Source organism: Gymnoscopelus microlampas (genome assembly GCF_963454915.1).
Source record: "Gymnoscopelus microlampas genome assembly, chromosome: 13".
NCBI lineage: Eukaryota > Metazoa > Chordata > Actinopteri > Myctophiformes > Myctophidae > Gymnoscopelus > Gymnoscopelus microlampas.
The window spans coordinates 1,533,835-1,551,990 of NC_139950.1; the positions used below are offsets into that span (position 1 = coordinate 1,533,835).

The 18,156-nt window shown below is 41.3% G+C and overlaps 1 protein-coding gene across 1 annotated transcript; it reads left to right on the top strand.

The window, feature by feature from the left end:
- Nucleotides 1–1,962: 1,962 nt before the first annotated feature.
- LOC311058220 (uncharacterized protein) lies at nt 1,963–9,944 on the top strand. Its single transcript, XM_084075584.1, has 6 exons — nt 1,963–1,969; nt 2,539–2,571; nt 3,615–3,815; nt 6,207–6,283; nt 7,277–7,320; nt 9,592–9,944. Exons 3-6 carry the CDS (start codon nt 3,623–3,625, stop codon nt 9,656–9,658), a joined length of 381 nt encoding a protein of 126 aa, XP_083931710.1. The 5' UTR covers nt 1,963–1,969; nt 2,539–2,571; nt 3,615–3,622; the 3' UTR covers nt 9,659–9,944.
- The last annotated feature ends 8,212 nt before the right edge of the window (nt 9,945–18,156 follow it).

The window sequence follows — 18,156 nt, forward strand, 5'->3', positions numbered from 1 at the left end:
CTCCCGGCAGTGGCAGGCAGTGGCAGGCAGTGGCTGGCAGGCAGTGGCAGGCAGTGGCTGGCAGTCAGTGGCAGTCAGTGGCAGGCAGTGGCTGGCAGTCAGTGGCAGTCAGTGGCAGGCAGTCAGTGGCAGTCAGTGGCAGGCAGAGGCAGTCAGTGGCAGGCAGTGGCTGGCAGTGGCAGGCAGTGGCAGGCAGTCAGTGGCAGCAGGCAGTGGCAGGCAGTGGCTGGCAGTGGCAGGCAGTGGCTGGCAGGCAGTGGCAGGCAGTGGCTGGCAGTGGCAGGCAGTGGCTGGCAGGCAGTGGCAGGCAGTGGCTGGCAGTCAGTGGCAGGCAGTGGCTGGCAGTCAGTGGCAGGCAGTGGCAGGCAGTGGCTGGCAGTCAGTGGCAGTCAGTGGCTGGCAGTCAGTGGCAGTCAGTGGCAGGCAGTCAGTGGCAGGCAGTGGCTGGCAGTGGCAGGCAGTGGCAGGCAGTCAGTGGCAGGCAGTGGCAGGCAGTGGCTGGCAGTGGCTGGCAGTCAGTGGCAGGCAGTGGCTGGCAGTCAGTGGCAGTCAGTGGCAGGCAGTAGCAGGCAGTGGCAGGCAGTGACTGGCAGTCAGTGGCAGGCAGTGGCAGTCAGTGGCAGGCAGTGGCAGGCAGTGGCAGACAGTGGCAGGCAGTTGCAGGCAGTGGCTGGCAGTGGCAGGCAGTGGCTGGCTGGCAGTGGCAGGCAGTAGCAGGCAGTGGCAGGCAGTGGCAGACAGTGACAGGCAGTGGCTGTCAGTGGCTGGCAGTCAGTGGCAGTCAGTGGCTGTCAGTGGCAGTCAGTGGCTGTCAGTGGCTGGCAGTGGCAGGCCAACACAGTCTCACTCCGAAAACGTAGCCGGTTGCCTTTTTGTCAGAACCCCGTGACGGAGCGGAATGCCGTCGCTGGACGCCAGCGACGTAATTATGTGCCTTCCACGGTCACTCATAGACATTCATTGAGGTCCAAAGACGACACATTGTGCCGTCACAGGCAGGCCATTGATAATGCATTGGCATTCCAAAACGTGCGCTAAGAAGCTTGATTGAAATGCACCAGACCACACGCCACCACCCACAAAAACCTGTAAATATTCTGAGTATTTACATACTAGTTTGGTAATTTTTCGATGAGTATTTGTTGAGAACGACACTTTTATTTAACTTTTCTATACCCGTGACGTCACGTCACATTACTTCCGTATGACTTGATTGACAGTAGTAAAGATCCGATCAAAACTATTTATTTTAATCTAATAGATCTATATAAATGATCTGCTTGTCCACTAATCAATTATTCTGGCACTTAAATGCCTAATGTATGAACAATTCTAGCAATAAATAATTATTTGTACTTTCTTGATTCCTAGTACTCATAAAATCCCGCCTACTGCATCCGGATGTTCACCACGTCCACATACATGAAAACAAACATAACGTTTCCGTATCCGTTCTGAACCGGAAATGTGGTTATAGGCACATTTCACGTTCTGTAAAGGTTCTGGCCTTCTTTTAAAGCTTTTTGAAACAAATAACAGCAGTCTTTTGCAGTCGCTTAGGAACAAATAGCAGCATTTATTTTTTCTCAAAACGATTTCATGTTTTTTGTAACATTTAGGACGTAAACAATCATATTGAGGGGCAGTTGTGCAGCAAAAACGTCATTACCAGCGTTGCCAGATTCTGTGAGAGAAACAAGCAACCACTGGTCTAGGAAAACAAGCCCAAAAGAAGCAACTGTGGGCCACATGACTCATGAGCACTTCAAACATATACGTCAGCTGCTTGAAAATAGCAGATCTACAAGCTCACAACGTGTCGTGATGCGACGCGTTGTGAGCTTGTAGATCTGCTATTTTCAAATTAATTTTTGGGGGAAATTATAATAAGCATACCTGGCAACACTGGTATGCATATGTGCGTCTATGCCTCCCATGATGCATTGCATTGTTTTTCAACTACATCGCGGTAAGTGAAGTCTTGTTACTTTTTCATTTATTTAATAGAAATACATGTTAAATCTGCACCCCCACCACCACTAAATCATAGAACCACAACACAGGGTTGTTGCTAACATGTTAGGGTGTGTACAGTAGCAAGTTGGTCGGTCTGTATAAGTTTAAAACTGTTTTACAGTGGACATATCCCTAAGCTAACAAGCCATAACTATTTGTGTGTGTCCCTCTTCATTTGTGTGTAGTTATGTATTCTATATGCCATGTTTGTTTGCACAACACTAAAGGCAAAACGAAATGTAATCATTGTTTGTGTTTCCCATTCTGAGTGTACAAATGGATGTTTTATTATGAATAGAATACAAAAGGATCCTATTGAGCCATAGTGCTTTCTTGTGGTTTAAGGGTTTGGCCATTTTTCATATACCCTGTGCTAAGTTTGTTTATAAAGACCAAGAGATCCTGAATATCAGTGCTTATATTGTTTAGTTACAGAACTGTAAGGGTCCATTTGGTGGCCACTGGAATATTTGATCTTAAGTATTATGCATTTATATCTTCATTTCCCTCCCCCCTTTACAGGTTTCTTTCTTTGTCATTCATCACCTTGTTCCAGTGAGTACCAACAACTTAAAACACAATAACACAACCACACATCTTTAACTCACAGCAAATACATGACAGAAATTGGAATAATGTGTGTTCAGTGTTGGACAAACTGAACAAATGTAGCACTCTATTCTACTAAGTTATTCTTTATTAAAGCTCTCTTACAAAATAAGTAGCTACACTTCTATTTGACTCTGAGTGATTGAATGAAACACAGAACTGTAAATGCTACAAATGGATGCACGTGGATAATTCTCTATGAATACCAACTGTACTCAACTCATTTGGTGTGCTGTTGAAGATGTATTGATGTAGCTTTTGTCAACCTGGTGAAGAAAATAGATAGAAACTTGAAAGCTACATCATTCTGAAAATAGTTGTAAAGGTTTTGAATGCCAGACTCTCACTTACATATGTTTTTAATTAAAACATTTGAGTACTTTATCCACCACTGGTTCTACACACCCTGCTTTCAAGTTTAGTCCCATTGTCATACAAAGTGTTTTGTTTTGTGCAGCCATTGTTCTGCAACCTGTTAAGTACTGGGAGCTGATGGTACTGTAGGTGTTGCACGCTATATGAGCAAATCAAATAACAGCATTTATTTTTATTTTATTTATTGTTATTTTCTAATCAAACTGATCCCAATCCTGTTTTTTGTTTTGATCCAGATTTGAGTAGGTTTTCCTGATCTCATCAGATATCAGAGTGCTCCCAATCCTGTTTTTTGGTTTTGAACTACCCAAAATCCAATCTAGATAGGGATTAAAAGTTTTTAACTTAATGAGAATTAACACTTTACCCAATTTTATTGTAGGGTTTTATCTTAAATAGCTGATCTAAAAGCTCACAACACATTGCTATGCAACATGTTGTGAGCTTGACGATCTGCTATTTCTTTAGCAAATTAATATAATTTGGGGTCCTTGACATTAAACATTTACAGTGCCACAGCCAGAAGAGTGTATTTGGTTCCTTCTGTACATTCTTACAATTATTATGAATAAATACATTGTGTAAAATTCTGGTTATTTTCTTTGTCTCAACAGTTCCAAAAATGACACGACCGAAGAAAAAGACATGTCCCAAATGCCAAGCCAATATGGAGGCCAGGAGGATGTCCTGTGGGACATGTTATTCTCTCCAATCAAAACCAGCAGTGGCTGCCAAAGTACTCAAGTATGGCCCAGAGTGGGCCAAAAGAATTGTTAAAGACAAGAATGTGTCTCGCCAAGTGGACAATATGTGCAGTAAGTAAAACTATACGTAGATCCTTCTAAAAATCATGTAAAAGTTGTAAGAAAATATATATTTTTACCTTGATGATTATTATATCAATACAGCTCATGAATAAATCTCAAAATATTAGAATATTACATAAGACCAATCATATAAACAATTTATAATATAGAAATATCAACCATCTTCAAGGTATGTTAATTTATGGACTCAATACAGTATTTTTAGGTTGGCTCAGACAGGGTGCCTTTTTTCCATGTGAATAATCGCATCCTGTGTGCAGTGGCCTTTATAGTGTCCCCCCCCCCAGCTGTCAGCTTATTACATGGTCTTAGCTAGGTAGGTAGGTACTTTATTCTTCCCCGAGGGGAAAGGCAGCTCTCATAGAGACATCAATAAAAACACATTAGATGAAACAAAAAAAATGAATAATAAATAAATATGCATCTAAGCATCGTCAACCTACAATATTAAGAAGACAGACCAAACACTACTCAAGAGTCCGATGGCTTGCATCCCACATCCCCCATCCTAATCAGCCTGATCAAGCCAACCAGATGAGGACTTGTACAGTCTTATTGCTGCAGGCAGAAAATATCTCCTATAGCGCTCCTTCTTGCAACTTGGGACTGACTGTTACATGTAACAGTCTGTTGCTGAAGGAGCTTTTCTGCCCTGCCACAGTAGTAGGGAAGGAGAGGGATTGTCCATGATGGCCACAGTATCCAAAGTGGTACCGAGGACAGAACCAGCTTGATTCAGCCTCCTGCTGTCGCCTTCCTTGATACTACCCCTCCAACATACCGCCGCTTACAGTACTGCGCTGGCCACTACTGATTGATAGAACATGTTCAGCAGAGTCCTACACACCAAAGGAGCTGAGCCACCTCAGGAAGTAAATCTGCCCCCCGCCCTTCTTGTATAGGACATCTGTGTTCCCAGTACAGTCAAGTTTATTGTCCAATTGCATGCCCAGATGCTCTGGACTACCTCCACATCTCCCTCGATGGAAATGGGAGACAATGGGGGAGCCACCATCTTCCTAAAATGCACCACCATCTCCTTTATTTGGCAATTTTAGTAACAGGTGGTTCTGTTTGCACCACCTGACAAAGCACCTGACAAACCTCTGTACTCCATCTCTTAACCTCTACTGACACATGCCACAATAGCTGAATCATATTCTGCATATTTCTGCAAAGGACAAGTTGCTGGACTTATATACTTGGCTGTCCTGTATATTGCTATTCTGTGTTAAATGTTTGTTTTTATGTGAATATAAATGAATGTGTTAGTGTCATCCACATTGGCTTTTAAATGTTTTTATTTTATTTGTTTTTGTGAGCTTGCAGATCTGGTATTTTCTGCATCCAAGTATGTCATATGTTGTAGTATAAATGAGGCTTTTAAGAGTTTCAGAAATGAATGACTTAGACGTGTTCCCAGAGAACATATAGGTTATCCCGGTCTGAATGGGTTGTGTACATTCATTGAAATTAGCCAAACTATAATTATTGTCAGCGAAGATTTGTAGTGTAGAGTGGCAACAGGAGGGGGCCTAGTATAGAGCACTTTGGAATCAACTAAGCATAGGTTTTAAGTGGTTAGGCACTTAAACCCTATATACTTTGTTGACTGGAGTCCCCCATGGATTTGTACTTGTTCCCTTTACACCCAATCACTACAGCATCACTAAAGACACATAGATTTGGCTAATTTGCCCAATTTTTGTCCACAGCTAGGCGTTTATCTTGTGCTGCTTGTTGTGACTCAGGCATAGTTCTACAACTTAACAGCATTACCCCACATTGTCATTGTTTTATAGTAAGACATTATGATGTCACGTGAAGGCTTGACCAATCATGGAGACACCTAGCCTGGGATCCAGCCTGATTTGCTACGTTCGGCGGACTTTTTTCTCTCTCTCCGCTTATCAGTCTGGAATGCCTCCTATCTCCAAGGGAGGCGGGACATGACAAACGTTTCGAGTCGTGCCGTGGCTTCTGATTGGTCTGTGGTGCGGGGCGGGACAAAAAAAACAGTGGGATCGTTGTGATTCGTCATTCGTTTGAACAACATCCAATCAGTAACGACGTTGCCTAACGTAACATATGTAGTTCCAGTGTAGTTCTGCAAAACGAGTCAATGGGGTGCGTTCCAGACTGAGAAGCGAAGAGAGAAAAAAAAGTCCGCCGAACGTAGCGAAGCAGGCTGGATACCAGGCTAGGAGACACCACCCTTTTCCCCTCTGATGGGCTATGGGCATAAACAGCCCCTCTCTGATTGGCTATGGGCATAAACACAGATGCATAGAGATTCAGAAAATGTATAGATAGATGTAAAATACTGCTGACATTTACAAAGCATCATGGCTTAATGAACTTGTCTTTTCATCCTTCAAGTTTACAAGAAATGTTCCCAGATGAAAAGGTCCCAGGTCTACCCATATAAGGAGATAACAGGGAGAAGGACAAATGAGGTAAAAAAATATAGAACCCTATCTGTCTGTGTGTGTCTCTCTCTCTCTCTCTCTCTGCACACACACACACACACACACACACACACACACACACACACACACACACACACACACACACACACACACACACACACACACACACACACACACACACAGGCTACATACACACACATAGGGGACATTTCTGTTTGGTCGATTATTGCTCTATTGTAACAAAGGTTCTTGGCAATAACTGTTATACCGTTGGGACGCATGTTTATTTGTAGTGAAGACGCAATTATGGGATGAGCATTTATGGGTTGTGGCCACTAAAAATGTGACAAATCAGTCAGGGGGTCAGGGTTCCTACAAGGGTTTATTAAAACAACCCACTGTTCCAGTAAGTTAACTTCACGTCACCAGGCTTTCTGCTTTTCAATAGTGTGAGGAACTGTGAGGTCATTTTACTGCTCAGTGCTCAGATCCTGTTCAGACTACTTTAACCAGTAATTTGCACAAACCAGTTCTACACAAAGAGAGGCCGTTTCTGTACCCGCTCTAGACTCCAAAAAGTCCTGATGCTATCGCACATCACAATGGTTTGATGTGCAGATGGCGATTTAATAGACATCGTCCAAGGCTAATAGTCTCACAGTGTATAGATAAAGGAAGCAGGGAGAGTATTGGAGCAAAGGTCTGACCTGCCCAGGAATCAACCTGGGGACTCAGTGTCAGGCGGTAGTATTTCCCATAACCACTTGGCTGTCGGCCCCACAGAACCATGTTAATTTGTATATTTGTCTTAAGGCTGATCATGACTGAGACAAGCAAAGGTACTAAAAATAATGGTATACCTTACCCAGTGATTTCTTATACTGTGTGTGTGTGTGTGTGTGTGTGTGTGTGTGTGTGTGTGTGTGTGTGTGTGTGTGTGTGCGTGCGCGCGCGTGCGTGCGTGCGCGTGCGTGCGTGCGTGCGTGTGTGTGTGTGTGTGTGTGTGTGTGTGTTTTTTAGGGCAACAAAGAAGTGTTGGTGCATTGGGCGCCTTGTCCTGCATGGTAAGACATTTTTGATATTATTCAATTGACACTATTTGCCCTACCAGAGGCAGTTGTTTCTGGTTGATCCCACAATTCTTTCTTCCCTCTCAAATTTGCCTTACTATTTAGGAAGGTTACACCTCTTCTGTGTGGTGTTGCAGACCTGCCGATGGCCCACATTTTCACATCAAAGTACGCTGGTACAACGTGTCCAGTTAAAGTAGGCAAAATGAAAAGCTGACGACCTAACTTCCAGGTGCTTTTATCTCTCTCCCTCACTCTCTGCTGTGTGCAGCTGTGTGCTGTTCAGCGTAGAGCTTAAGATCTCAGCCCGAGGCCGACGGGTCTGCGCGGCGAGGGCTGGGCCGGGCCCAATTGGTCACGTATTTGTCGGGCATTGGGTTGGGTCACCTTTTGCCAGATCTGAAAGGTATGGCCTACACGAGCCTTTGTCACCATTTTGTCCATACATGGTATGTCTGGTTGTGGTTAGGTTTCTTCTGCATGAATAAATAGGCACAGACTACATGGTATGTCTGGTTGTGGTTAGGTTTCTTTGTCGGGTTGTGGTTAGGTTTCATCTGCATGAATAAATAGGCACAGACTACTCATGACATCACTATTATGTTACAAGTATAAATACAGATGGTATATATAAAACGTAAGACAAATATTTCAATTAGACCTTCAATGTCAAATATCCTGAAATATCGATCAATTACATTTTATTATCCATAAATTAGGGTTCCCCCTATCAGTATATCGAACAAAGTTCGATTCATTTAGCAAACCTTGCCGATGGAGTCCATTAAGAGGAAGAGGAAAAGAGAGATAGAACAGGGTACCTCCTTGACTGATGTTGATGTTGATTTGGTCTACCTCCCTAACGTCAAGGAAAAGCACCTTGATTTCTCTGAGATGAAAGGCGAAAGACGGAAAGACGAAAGTGAGGGAGACTTCACTTTCGTCTTGAGGGAGACTTTCGTCTCCCTCACTAACGAAAAGCACCTTATGTGAAGTCCGGCTTAGGTCTGGCAGAACCAGGTCTCCTGGTCTTGTTTTTATCAGGCAGGCAAGCGCAGCGCGGTATCATGATGTCTCTGTGACTATGTAAGCTGCGCTCATAACTGTGGCTGTGAGTTATGAGCTACTTGATACAGTTGAGCATGTGTGACTGTGTGCGCTGTGGCGCAACAGTTGAGCGTGTGTGTATGTGGCGGTGGCTGCTGTGGCGTCTGCATGCATGCAGTGCCCAAGTGGAGCGGAGGACATTGTTGAAACCATCCACGGTCACTTTTGTATATCCTAATAATATTATAGACGTGTGAACTTTGTAGCTATAATAGCCTGTACACCTGTTGCTTGATTTAGCGGCGGCCGTCAGCCGTGTTCTCCAGCGAGGCTCCGATGTTTATTGTTCCTTAATTAGGACGGTGCTTGCTACAAGCTGGGTTTTTGTTTATATATAAAGACAGTTGGAAAAGGGTAGAATGACTCTGTTCTTCGAATCACCAATATGTAATGACAAAAATATAAGGCTGCATGCAACAATTATACTTCTTTAGAATGTCAGGCTTCGGGCTGTGTTGGGCTCCAATTGTCAATTATGTATCGTTTCTGTCGGGCTGGGTTGGGCTGGGCTCACATATTTAGGCCCGATTAAAGCTCTAGCTCAGCGTATGGGCTTGATTGGCAGCTGCAGTCCACCGGCCTCAGCAGTTGAATTGGAAGCTTCTGTGTAATTTGCTTGTACAGCTTGAATGTACAGGAAGGTTACAAAATTCACATTGTTGGATTCTAGTAATTAATGACTGTTAGTCGACTAATGTTGTTAATGACTTCTCTTTCAGACTTCAGATATGGACTGTCTGTCACCAGTACTAGAGTAAATTGTTTTATGAGGAACTAATCTAAATTCACATCAGTCAAAATGAAAATAATGAAATTACCAGAAGTGGAATGTTGGCCGCTATGCTTCTTGTCTTATCTTTTTTACATGTAGGCATTAGGCAATAGACATACATGTGCATTAGGGCTGCATGATACTGATGCAAACACTTTTTCCCCTCGACACCAAATCTCGTCACCAAAAATTGATAATCGACAAACTCACGTCACGTCTCAGTGCGAGGCATTGTGAGGTTGTAGATCTTCTCTTAGAATGTTTCAGGTGGTTAATGTAATGTAAATTAATGTAATGTAATATAAAAATAAAAGGTGTCCCAGTGCCCCTTTTGAAGACCCATGGGATAAATGAATTTCTCTAAATAATGTATTTATACTTTACAGTGACAAAATCTGGGAAGACACATGGGAACCAGCCAAGAAGTTTCCAGAGGACAGGGCCAACCAGTAACCTCACGCCTAAAGGGTACGGTCCGATGAAAGTATGGCTGCCAGCTGATAACCCTCCCCGTATCCGCCTTCGTCTCACCCGATTGGACAGAGGTGGAAAACCAGCATCTACGCCATACTTTGAAACCACTACATCTCAGAGGACAATATTGTACTTTTACTTTGTGTTAATATTTATTTTGGAGATTTTGTTTATTATTAGAAAACATACATTAACCACTTCAGCCTTATTTCGGCCATTTGAAAATAGTCGATCTACAAGCTCACAATGGGTTGCGATGCGACACATTGTGATCTGTCTTGTAGATCTGCTATTTTCATATTACATTTAGAAACTTGAAATGGGACATTCTGCAAGATGAGCACTTTTAGTTTTGGAATACTTTGGAATACATGCCAATGCTTTTGCACTATTACTCAAGTCACATTTAACAGAGTATATTTCTACATTGCTGTATTGATTCTTTTACTTAAGTGAAACATGTGAGTTCTTCCACTGCCTATTTTGTTCTGTGCAATATGTTTTCTTTGTTTCTTTCTTTGGTGTCATTAAAAGCCTTTTGCACTTTGAATGTTGTTTCTTCCAAGATGTCAATCTATACCAATCAACAGTGATATTAACTGTCTTTTGTCAATGAATGAATGTATCCTAGATATACTGGATATGAGCCAGATACTGTATGTAGGCAATACAGTGTCAGCTGCAGATAGACTATACAACTGTATGGACAGTTGTTTATTCAGACTCATTATCCAAGAAAACATATGTTTTACAAAATGAAATGAAGGTGATGCAAGGAGATACACACTTTTGATAATACATCATTTGCCAACCATGGAAACAATGAGAATTTAAAGCCATACACCCAATAACTTAATGATTCAGACAATGATGATAGTTATCTATAAGAGGGTATGCATCCTATGTCACTCATCTAGACTGTGGCAAAACAAAGCATCATGAAGCTGGAGTTTGGAAGCGCTTGTTTGGAAAATCCTCCTAACTCCTCACTCCTACTGACTCCTCATACCCTCTATTGTGTGTAGACTGCTAGCCATGCATGAAAATCAATGTTATTTCTATATTCCTGAGGGGTTAACGTGTAGACAATAAACTGAATGGGATCCAGGATTTGAAGCCTGGAGAAGAGGAAGATGCCTCAACAAGTGTTACAGAGAATGACCTGTTTGACAGATTTGTTTTGCATCATAGCCCACAAACAAACAAGGAACAGACTGAGAGGTGTTCGGACCTTTTTGATAAAAGGTAAAATGATTTTCATTTTAAAGCCCAAACCACACCAATGATTCGCGATGCAACTCCTTGCAACTAAACGGTTTTATGGACATGTCACACCAATGCAACTCCTTGGAACTGCCATTGGGGATAATGGTTGCGAGCAGTTGCAAGTAGTTGCATGAAACCGTTTGGTTGCAAGGAGTTGCATCATGCTAGCCAGGGGAATGAGGCTTAGGCTTAGGTAACCCTAACCTAACCCTAAACTACGTATCAGCTCCAACATGTAGTTTTCCTAATTGTAATGGATGACTATGTAAGTAAGGCACACATCAATATCTCAAACACATTTGGTTACTAAATAATTCCTGAAACATCTGTTTGACTGATTTTATCTAGGATGGCTCTGAAATGGTCTGAGAATGTATGACTGTTAGACTCATAGCTTGGAAGGAGATGGACATTAAACTTTGTCATAGGTCAACAGCAAAGCCATAATTTGAAAGGCCTTGCCCTACATAGAAACATATTTCATTGTAAATATTATGGGTTGTTCCTGCTCATCACAGGTGCCCTTTGAACATTGTTCAAAGGGCAATAAAATAGACGATCTACAAGATCACAACGGGTTGCCGATGCTACTCATTTGAGCTTGTGTGAATCGGTTATTTCAGGCACAGTCCTATGTGTTATTATGGATCCCATCAACGTTATAGGATAGACCCGCCTCACCTGTGTCTTGATTGGCTCCTTGGCAGGCCTAGTTGTACTGAGGTTAGGGTTATGGTAAGGTTTAGGCATAGTCTTACTGAGGTTAAGGGTTAAGGTGCAGGTCAAGGGTATGCTTGTGACATCATTGTACCTGGAAGTTATGCATGAACGTCTATTGAGTGGCAAAATACAGCGTCAGTAGGAGTTTCCCAATGAGCTCTTCCAAACTCCAATGCTTCATGATGCTTTATGTTTTGGCACTCAGTGTAGATGAGTGGCATATGATGCCTACCCTTTATTACTTTTTTAAAAATGATTTGTTTTGGGGCTTTTATGCCTTTATTGATAGGACAGTATAGGCTGACAGGAAATGGGGAGAGAGATGGGGGGCGACACACAGCAAAGGCCGCCAGGATCGGGACTCGAACCCGCGACACGCTGCCAGGCATCAGAGCCTATGTGGTATGCACCTGGACCGCTAAGCCAGCACGCACCCCATACCCTCTATTACTTTATTAGTCTATTACACTATTACACTACTACACTATTACACTATTACACTATTACACTAACCTTGGTGTCATGTTTGACACAGAGCTGTATTTTGACATTCCCAGGCCCCATGTGGCCAGCTTTCTGATACTCATTACTTTCATATACACCCACCTTGGTAACACTTGCTATGCATAATGTCTTATAACAGGGGTCTTCAACGTTTTCATCCCAAGGACCCCCTAGCTGAGAGAGAGATGAAGCAGGGACCTCCATACATTGCATACAATTGTGTTGCAGATTAAACGTTTTCATAGATTTCATAGATAGCTTCATTGACTATCATCAGTGCTGTGTAAATTAATATTTTTGGTTCATTTCATACATTTAACCACTTAAACATTCAATACTTGGTACTTGATTTGCTTCTTTTGCCCTCGACACCAAACCACTTTGCCGAAAATAGCCGATCTACAAGCTCACAACGCCTTGCAGCGTGAGGCGTTGTGAGCATGTAGATCTGCTATTTTCAGCTAATGTTCATAAGAATAGAGATGCTAGGGTTCAGGTTATTAATGTAAAAAAAAAAGATCCTATCACAAAGATTTGCCGGACCCCCTGGAGTAACTCTGAGGACACACTAGGGGTCCCGGGCCCCTTTATAAGACCCCTGTCTTATAAGCATAGTTATAATGCATTATAATCTGCTTATGAGTGCTACTATACTATTACACTGTACTATTACAGATTCCTGGAATGTATTGTTGTAGTATATTCCCACTGCCAGCTAAAGCCAGTAATCACCTTTAAATGTAATATTTTGGCATCATGTGGTAATAGGCTGGTCTACAATGATTCACATAAAATATGTTTATTGTGCTCCAGAAATGTCCCAACTCTCCACCTTGAATGTCCACACATTTTGTCCTTCAGCTAGTGGGAATGAAAGCATGACTTGCGGTTTTGTATGAACAAAAATGTTCTGTGAACAAAATGCTTCATAAGAACATTCAACGGACATTTACTGAAAAATGTATTACTTGCATAGAATACAAACAATACACGAAGGCATTTCCTGGTGTTCTATAAGTAGCTTTAACTATCTTTTAATCAGAATCAGTGTTATTGGCACATTACATCAGTTACATCATTACGTCAGTTGCCCAGAGGCAGCACAGTCAGCCAGCAGTTACAAGATGACAGATACACAACAAGGACTGTCAGATACAGCAATAGAGATGAATACATTCCAGAAGGACCAATATAAGGAGGAGGCAATGGAATAACAAGGAAGGTTTAACTGCCTTTTATTAAGGTGCAGAGAACTATAAATCAGACAGCATTTCCGTGTGAATCACACCTTCATATGGTCCAGAAGTACCATCAATAATAAACAGTATACAATATATACAAACATGTACCCTGCAAAACACAGATCACATTCGCACAATGGAAAAGAAGCCCCTGGGCCTTTTTATTTTATTTTTTTGTCATTACATTAGCATAAACGTACTGTACTGCCTGTACTGTTAAAAGTATTAACAGGAAAAGGGACCACTTCACCCATTCATACAAACATACAAACACTTCAGAAGCATTTCACCTGCCCCCGCTACTGTTCTCACAAAGACACAAAGGGACCCGCACACAGAACACATTCAAATGCATACTTCCCATTTTCTCAAATTCTAAGCCTGTGCACTAAAAAGGTCTGGCACAGACATTATCCTCTCAAACATCAAATGCGTACATGTATGAAGCAGTCAGGAAGTAACCATGTCCATTATGGTCATATAGTGGCCTACCTGCAGCACACACTGTGCAATCGACATACGTTTGTACTATAGCACAAAACACTGGTCAGTGGTCAGCATGCAACAAGCTGATGTAACAAGTTTTGGTTAACGGTAAAGGAAAGCAAAAAAACGTTGTCATCCTGTACAACCAACCATCCAAAATATATTTTGGGTATATGGAATGTGTTCCAGGGCCACAAGAAAACTACACATTTGGCCCACAGGACTCCAGTTCAATATCACTGGTTTAGATGGATGTTTACTATGATATCATGCTCTTGAAATATATATCTTATTTCAGGGGTTGACACTAAGGTGTCAGAGGCATTTGCCTGTCGGGCAAGGACAGGTCATGTTCTACTTTCCCAAAGGTCATTATGGAATGATACGTAACATTTTGATTACCGTTAATTTTTTACTTTCTGGGGCTGTGCGATAACAAATGTCATACCTCAATCTTTAAGCAAAATACATACATAGCTATGAATATGACTATGGGTTCACACTTGCCATTTTATATTTTTAAGTGTAGCAACAGTGAGAACAGCACATTATAGGCAAACAGTGCTCTTATTTTACATTCCACAGACCAGAAGAAAGAGTGCTCTGGCCACGTTCAGGTGTTTAGGCAGATATTGTGATGATTCCGTTGGCGTCCGCTCTCAAACAGCGGAGAGGGGACGTGCTCTCTGCATCCTCATACGTTCTTCATAAATGGTTGGATTGTGTTCCTTGCTGAGGGCCAGAGTCAATGGCCTCCTCTCTCCTTCTCCTACCCCATGCTCCATCTGACACAACACAGCCCTGCTGTCCCCAGTCGGGCAACCTGAAAGCAAACTCCACCTGACAGAAAGTTTTATTTACCTGCCAGGGGCAGTTTAGTAGTCCGCAAAGGGGAACAATCCACACAAATCGTGGTAATCCAACATTGGGAAAGTAGTCCATCAAAGTGGTCCAGTGTGGCTGTAAAAAAAGGCCTGTAGGTAGGAGTGGTTGAGAGAGAGCGAGATAGACATGACCAGAGGAGAGCCAAATGAAATGGTCTGCAATGGTTGCCTATTCCAATTCGTCCTCAGACATGTCTGAGTCACTGTCATCATCATCAGCATCATCTGTGTTGTCCAAAAGGTGACGTTCTCTGCATCAGTTCATCAACTTGCATGTAATGTTCCCATGCCAGCATCATCCCTTTTCGGTTTTCCCACTGCTTACGGAGGATTATGCACTGCAGTCCTTTCAGACCCTCGAAACTTAGTTTTCACGGTGAGCCTTGGGGTAGAACACAAGACAAAACCTGTGTTAGTAACAGTCATCAGTGGTATGTATTATATTCATGAAATATTGTAACACTTGCTATGCATCCCATGCCTATAATGTGTTATAAACATACTTATACAGTTGTAAGTATAGCACTCATGAATAATGCCTTATAACAATAACAATAACACATTAGAGATTTGTATAATGACGTATAAGGCCATAAAATTAATTGGAGTAAGCTTATAAAACTATAGTTACAGTTATAAGCAATCATAACTGCAATCATAAACCATTGTATGATGACACTTCCTAAGAATCCCATCTTGATTCTCATAGTAGTAATGCTTTATAATCACGCTTATAATGCATTATAATATTTGTTAAAATCCATTATACTGTCATAACTGTCTATGCAAGATCATAGAGACCTATAATACTTGACCTTAAGTCACCTTATAAGGGCCGATGCGTACTCCACTTTTAGAGCAGAGTTAAAATCGGTTTGGCTCTGTCCAAACAACGTCATTCAGAGGTTCGAAGGGTGCTGCCGAGATGTTGTGACACCCGAAACGAACCGATTTAAACTCGGCTCTAAAAGTGGAATATGCATCAGCCCCAAGTCATCATGAAATGCTATTTGTGTTATGATAACTGTTAAAATGCATTAAGATTATTTTGTGGGTGTTTATTATTATAATTATACAGTGTTATACGCAGATTAGAATATATTAGAAGTATGTTTATAATGAATTATAGACATGGAATGCATAGCAGTTGTTACAAAAATAATTTATTGCAAATACATACTCATTGGCCCAGAAGAAAAACTGCACGACAGCTCCTTCAGGTCATGGTCATACGCTGAAAGACTTTTCCAGTGATGTTCCATCTCAGTCACCAGGATTTTCTTCTCCTCTGTGAGTCGCCTTCCTGCCATGATGACGTCATAACGCCCGTCTCTTTGTTCTGAGATCGACAGAATCTGGAATGCATTTATGACAAAGATTCACAGGGAAAATGAGCAGTGTTAGCCACTTAGACACTTGTAAACACACCACTCAAAGTTGCCTCTCCCAAACTCAACAAGACTGCAATCTGTCAATTGCTAACTTGCGCCTTGAGAAAAAAAACGGAAATAAAGATAGTAAACAAACAAATGTTATTTTTAAAATATTGTCAAAAGTTAAATAAAAAAAATGAAGTGCTAGTACAAAAAAAAAATATATATATAAAAAAAAAAAAAAAAACAGTGTTTCAAGTATAGTATGGTAATGTAGTAATTATCAAAAAAAAAATAGTTCAGTTAATATCAAGTACAACATTTTCTTGGTTTGTAGATACATTTATTGTAATTAAGTCATGATCTGAATAATATGTGTCTTTGACTTCAATAGTTATATTATTTTCTTGATCATTGTTGTAGTACACATGATCTAAAAGACTTCCTTGATCTGTTGTTGGAGAATGTACTAATTGTTTAAAATTAAAAGTTGAAAAAAGTGTGTCGATATGTTCATCTTTGGTCTTTAAAAGGTCATCATTAAAATCTCCAAGAATGAGAGTTTGTGTTGTAGATATATTTTTTAACATTGATGTCATTGTGTTCTTAAAAATGTTAAATTTCATCTTTGATTCTCTGTAAATAAGGATTATACGAAGTTTCATACCAAAATGTAAAACAATGCTTAAATATTCTAAGGTTTTAGACCAATCATTATCCAAAATTAATTCTTCTTTGTGTATCTCATAACTTTTTGTAGTTAAAAACATTAAGCCACCTCCTTTTGCTTTTAATCTATCTTTTCTCAAAATGTTATAGTTCAATCCTGATAATTCCATGGTAGAAAAACAATGATCACTTTTTAAATGTGTTTCAGTCAAAGCAATAATATCTAACATTTGTATGTTGTGATCTGACCTTATGTCATCTAAATGTTGTAAGTAACCATTAACATTTAATAATCCAATTTTCAAGGTTTGTGTTAATGGTCGTAGAAAAAATTAAGTCGGAGATGATATTCTGAGGGATGTTTCAAGTAATTTCTTCATTTCCTTTTGTACATGTATGTTTACCTTGATTTTCTATTGGTTGAAGTCTGTTATATACAAGTCATTCAAATTCTTCACTCTACTGAATGCTACATAAGCTTGTCCGGTATTAAAACGTGATCCTTTCATAGATACAAGAATTTTATTTACAGTCAGACCTTGAACTTTATGAATTGTTAAAGCCCATGCTAATGACAAAGGAAATTGAATTCTTCTAGTTGATACAGCCTTATGCCTTCCATGATAAAGTATTGATTCATATTTGAAAATAGGAACAGCATTTGGGTAATTGTTTTTGTAAACACTTCTGGATTTGGCATTTACTCCAACAAAAACATCTTCAAACTTTACAAGTATGGCATGAACATCTTGCAGTTGTCTATTGAAATCAATATGTTCAACAAATCCTCTAGCACCATTTACTAAACCATCAGTGACATCAATGTTTACAGTAAGCATAACTTTAGCATCAATAGCAATAGAAAATACTTTACTTAGACTCAGAACGTCTCAGAGCAGAGCGTCTCAGAGCGGAGCAGTCTCAGAGCGGAGCGTCTCAGAGCGGAGCGTCTCAGAAAGGAGCGGAGCAGAGCGTCTCAGATCAGAGCGTCTCAGAGCAGAGCGAAGCGTCTCAGAGCGGAGCGTCTCAGAGCAGAGCGTCTCAGAGCGGAGCGGAGCGGAGCAGAGCGTCTCAGAGCGGAGCGGAGCAGAGCATCTCAGAGCGTCTCAGAGCGGAGCGGAGCAGAGCGTCTCAGAGCGGAGCGTCTCAGAACAGAGCGTCTCAGAGCAGAGCGGAGCGGAGCGTCTCAAAGCAGAGCGGAGCGGAGCGTCTCAAAGCAGAGCGTCTCAGAGTGGAGCGGAGCAGAGCGTCTCAGAGCGGAGCGTCTCAGAGCAGAGCGTCTCAGAGAAAAGTGTGTCGATATGTTCATCTTTGGTCTTTAAAAGGTCATCATT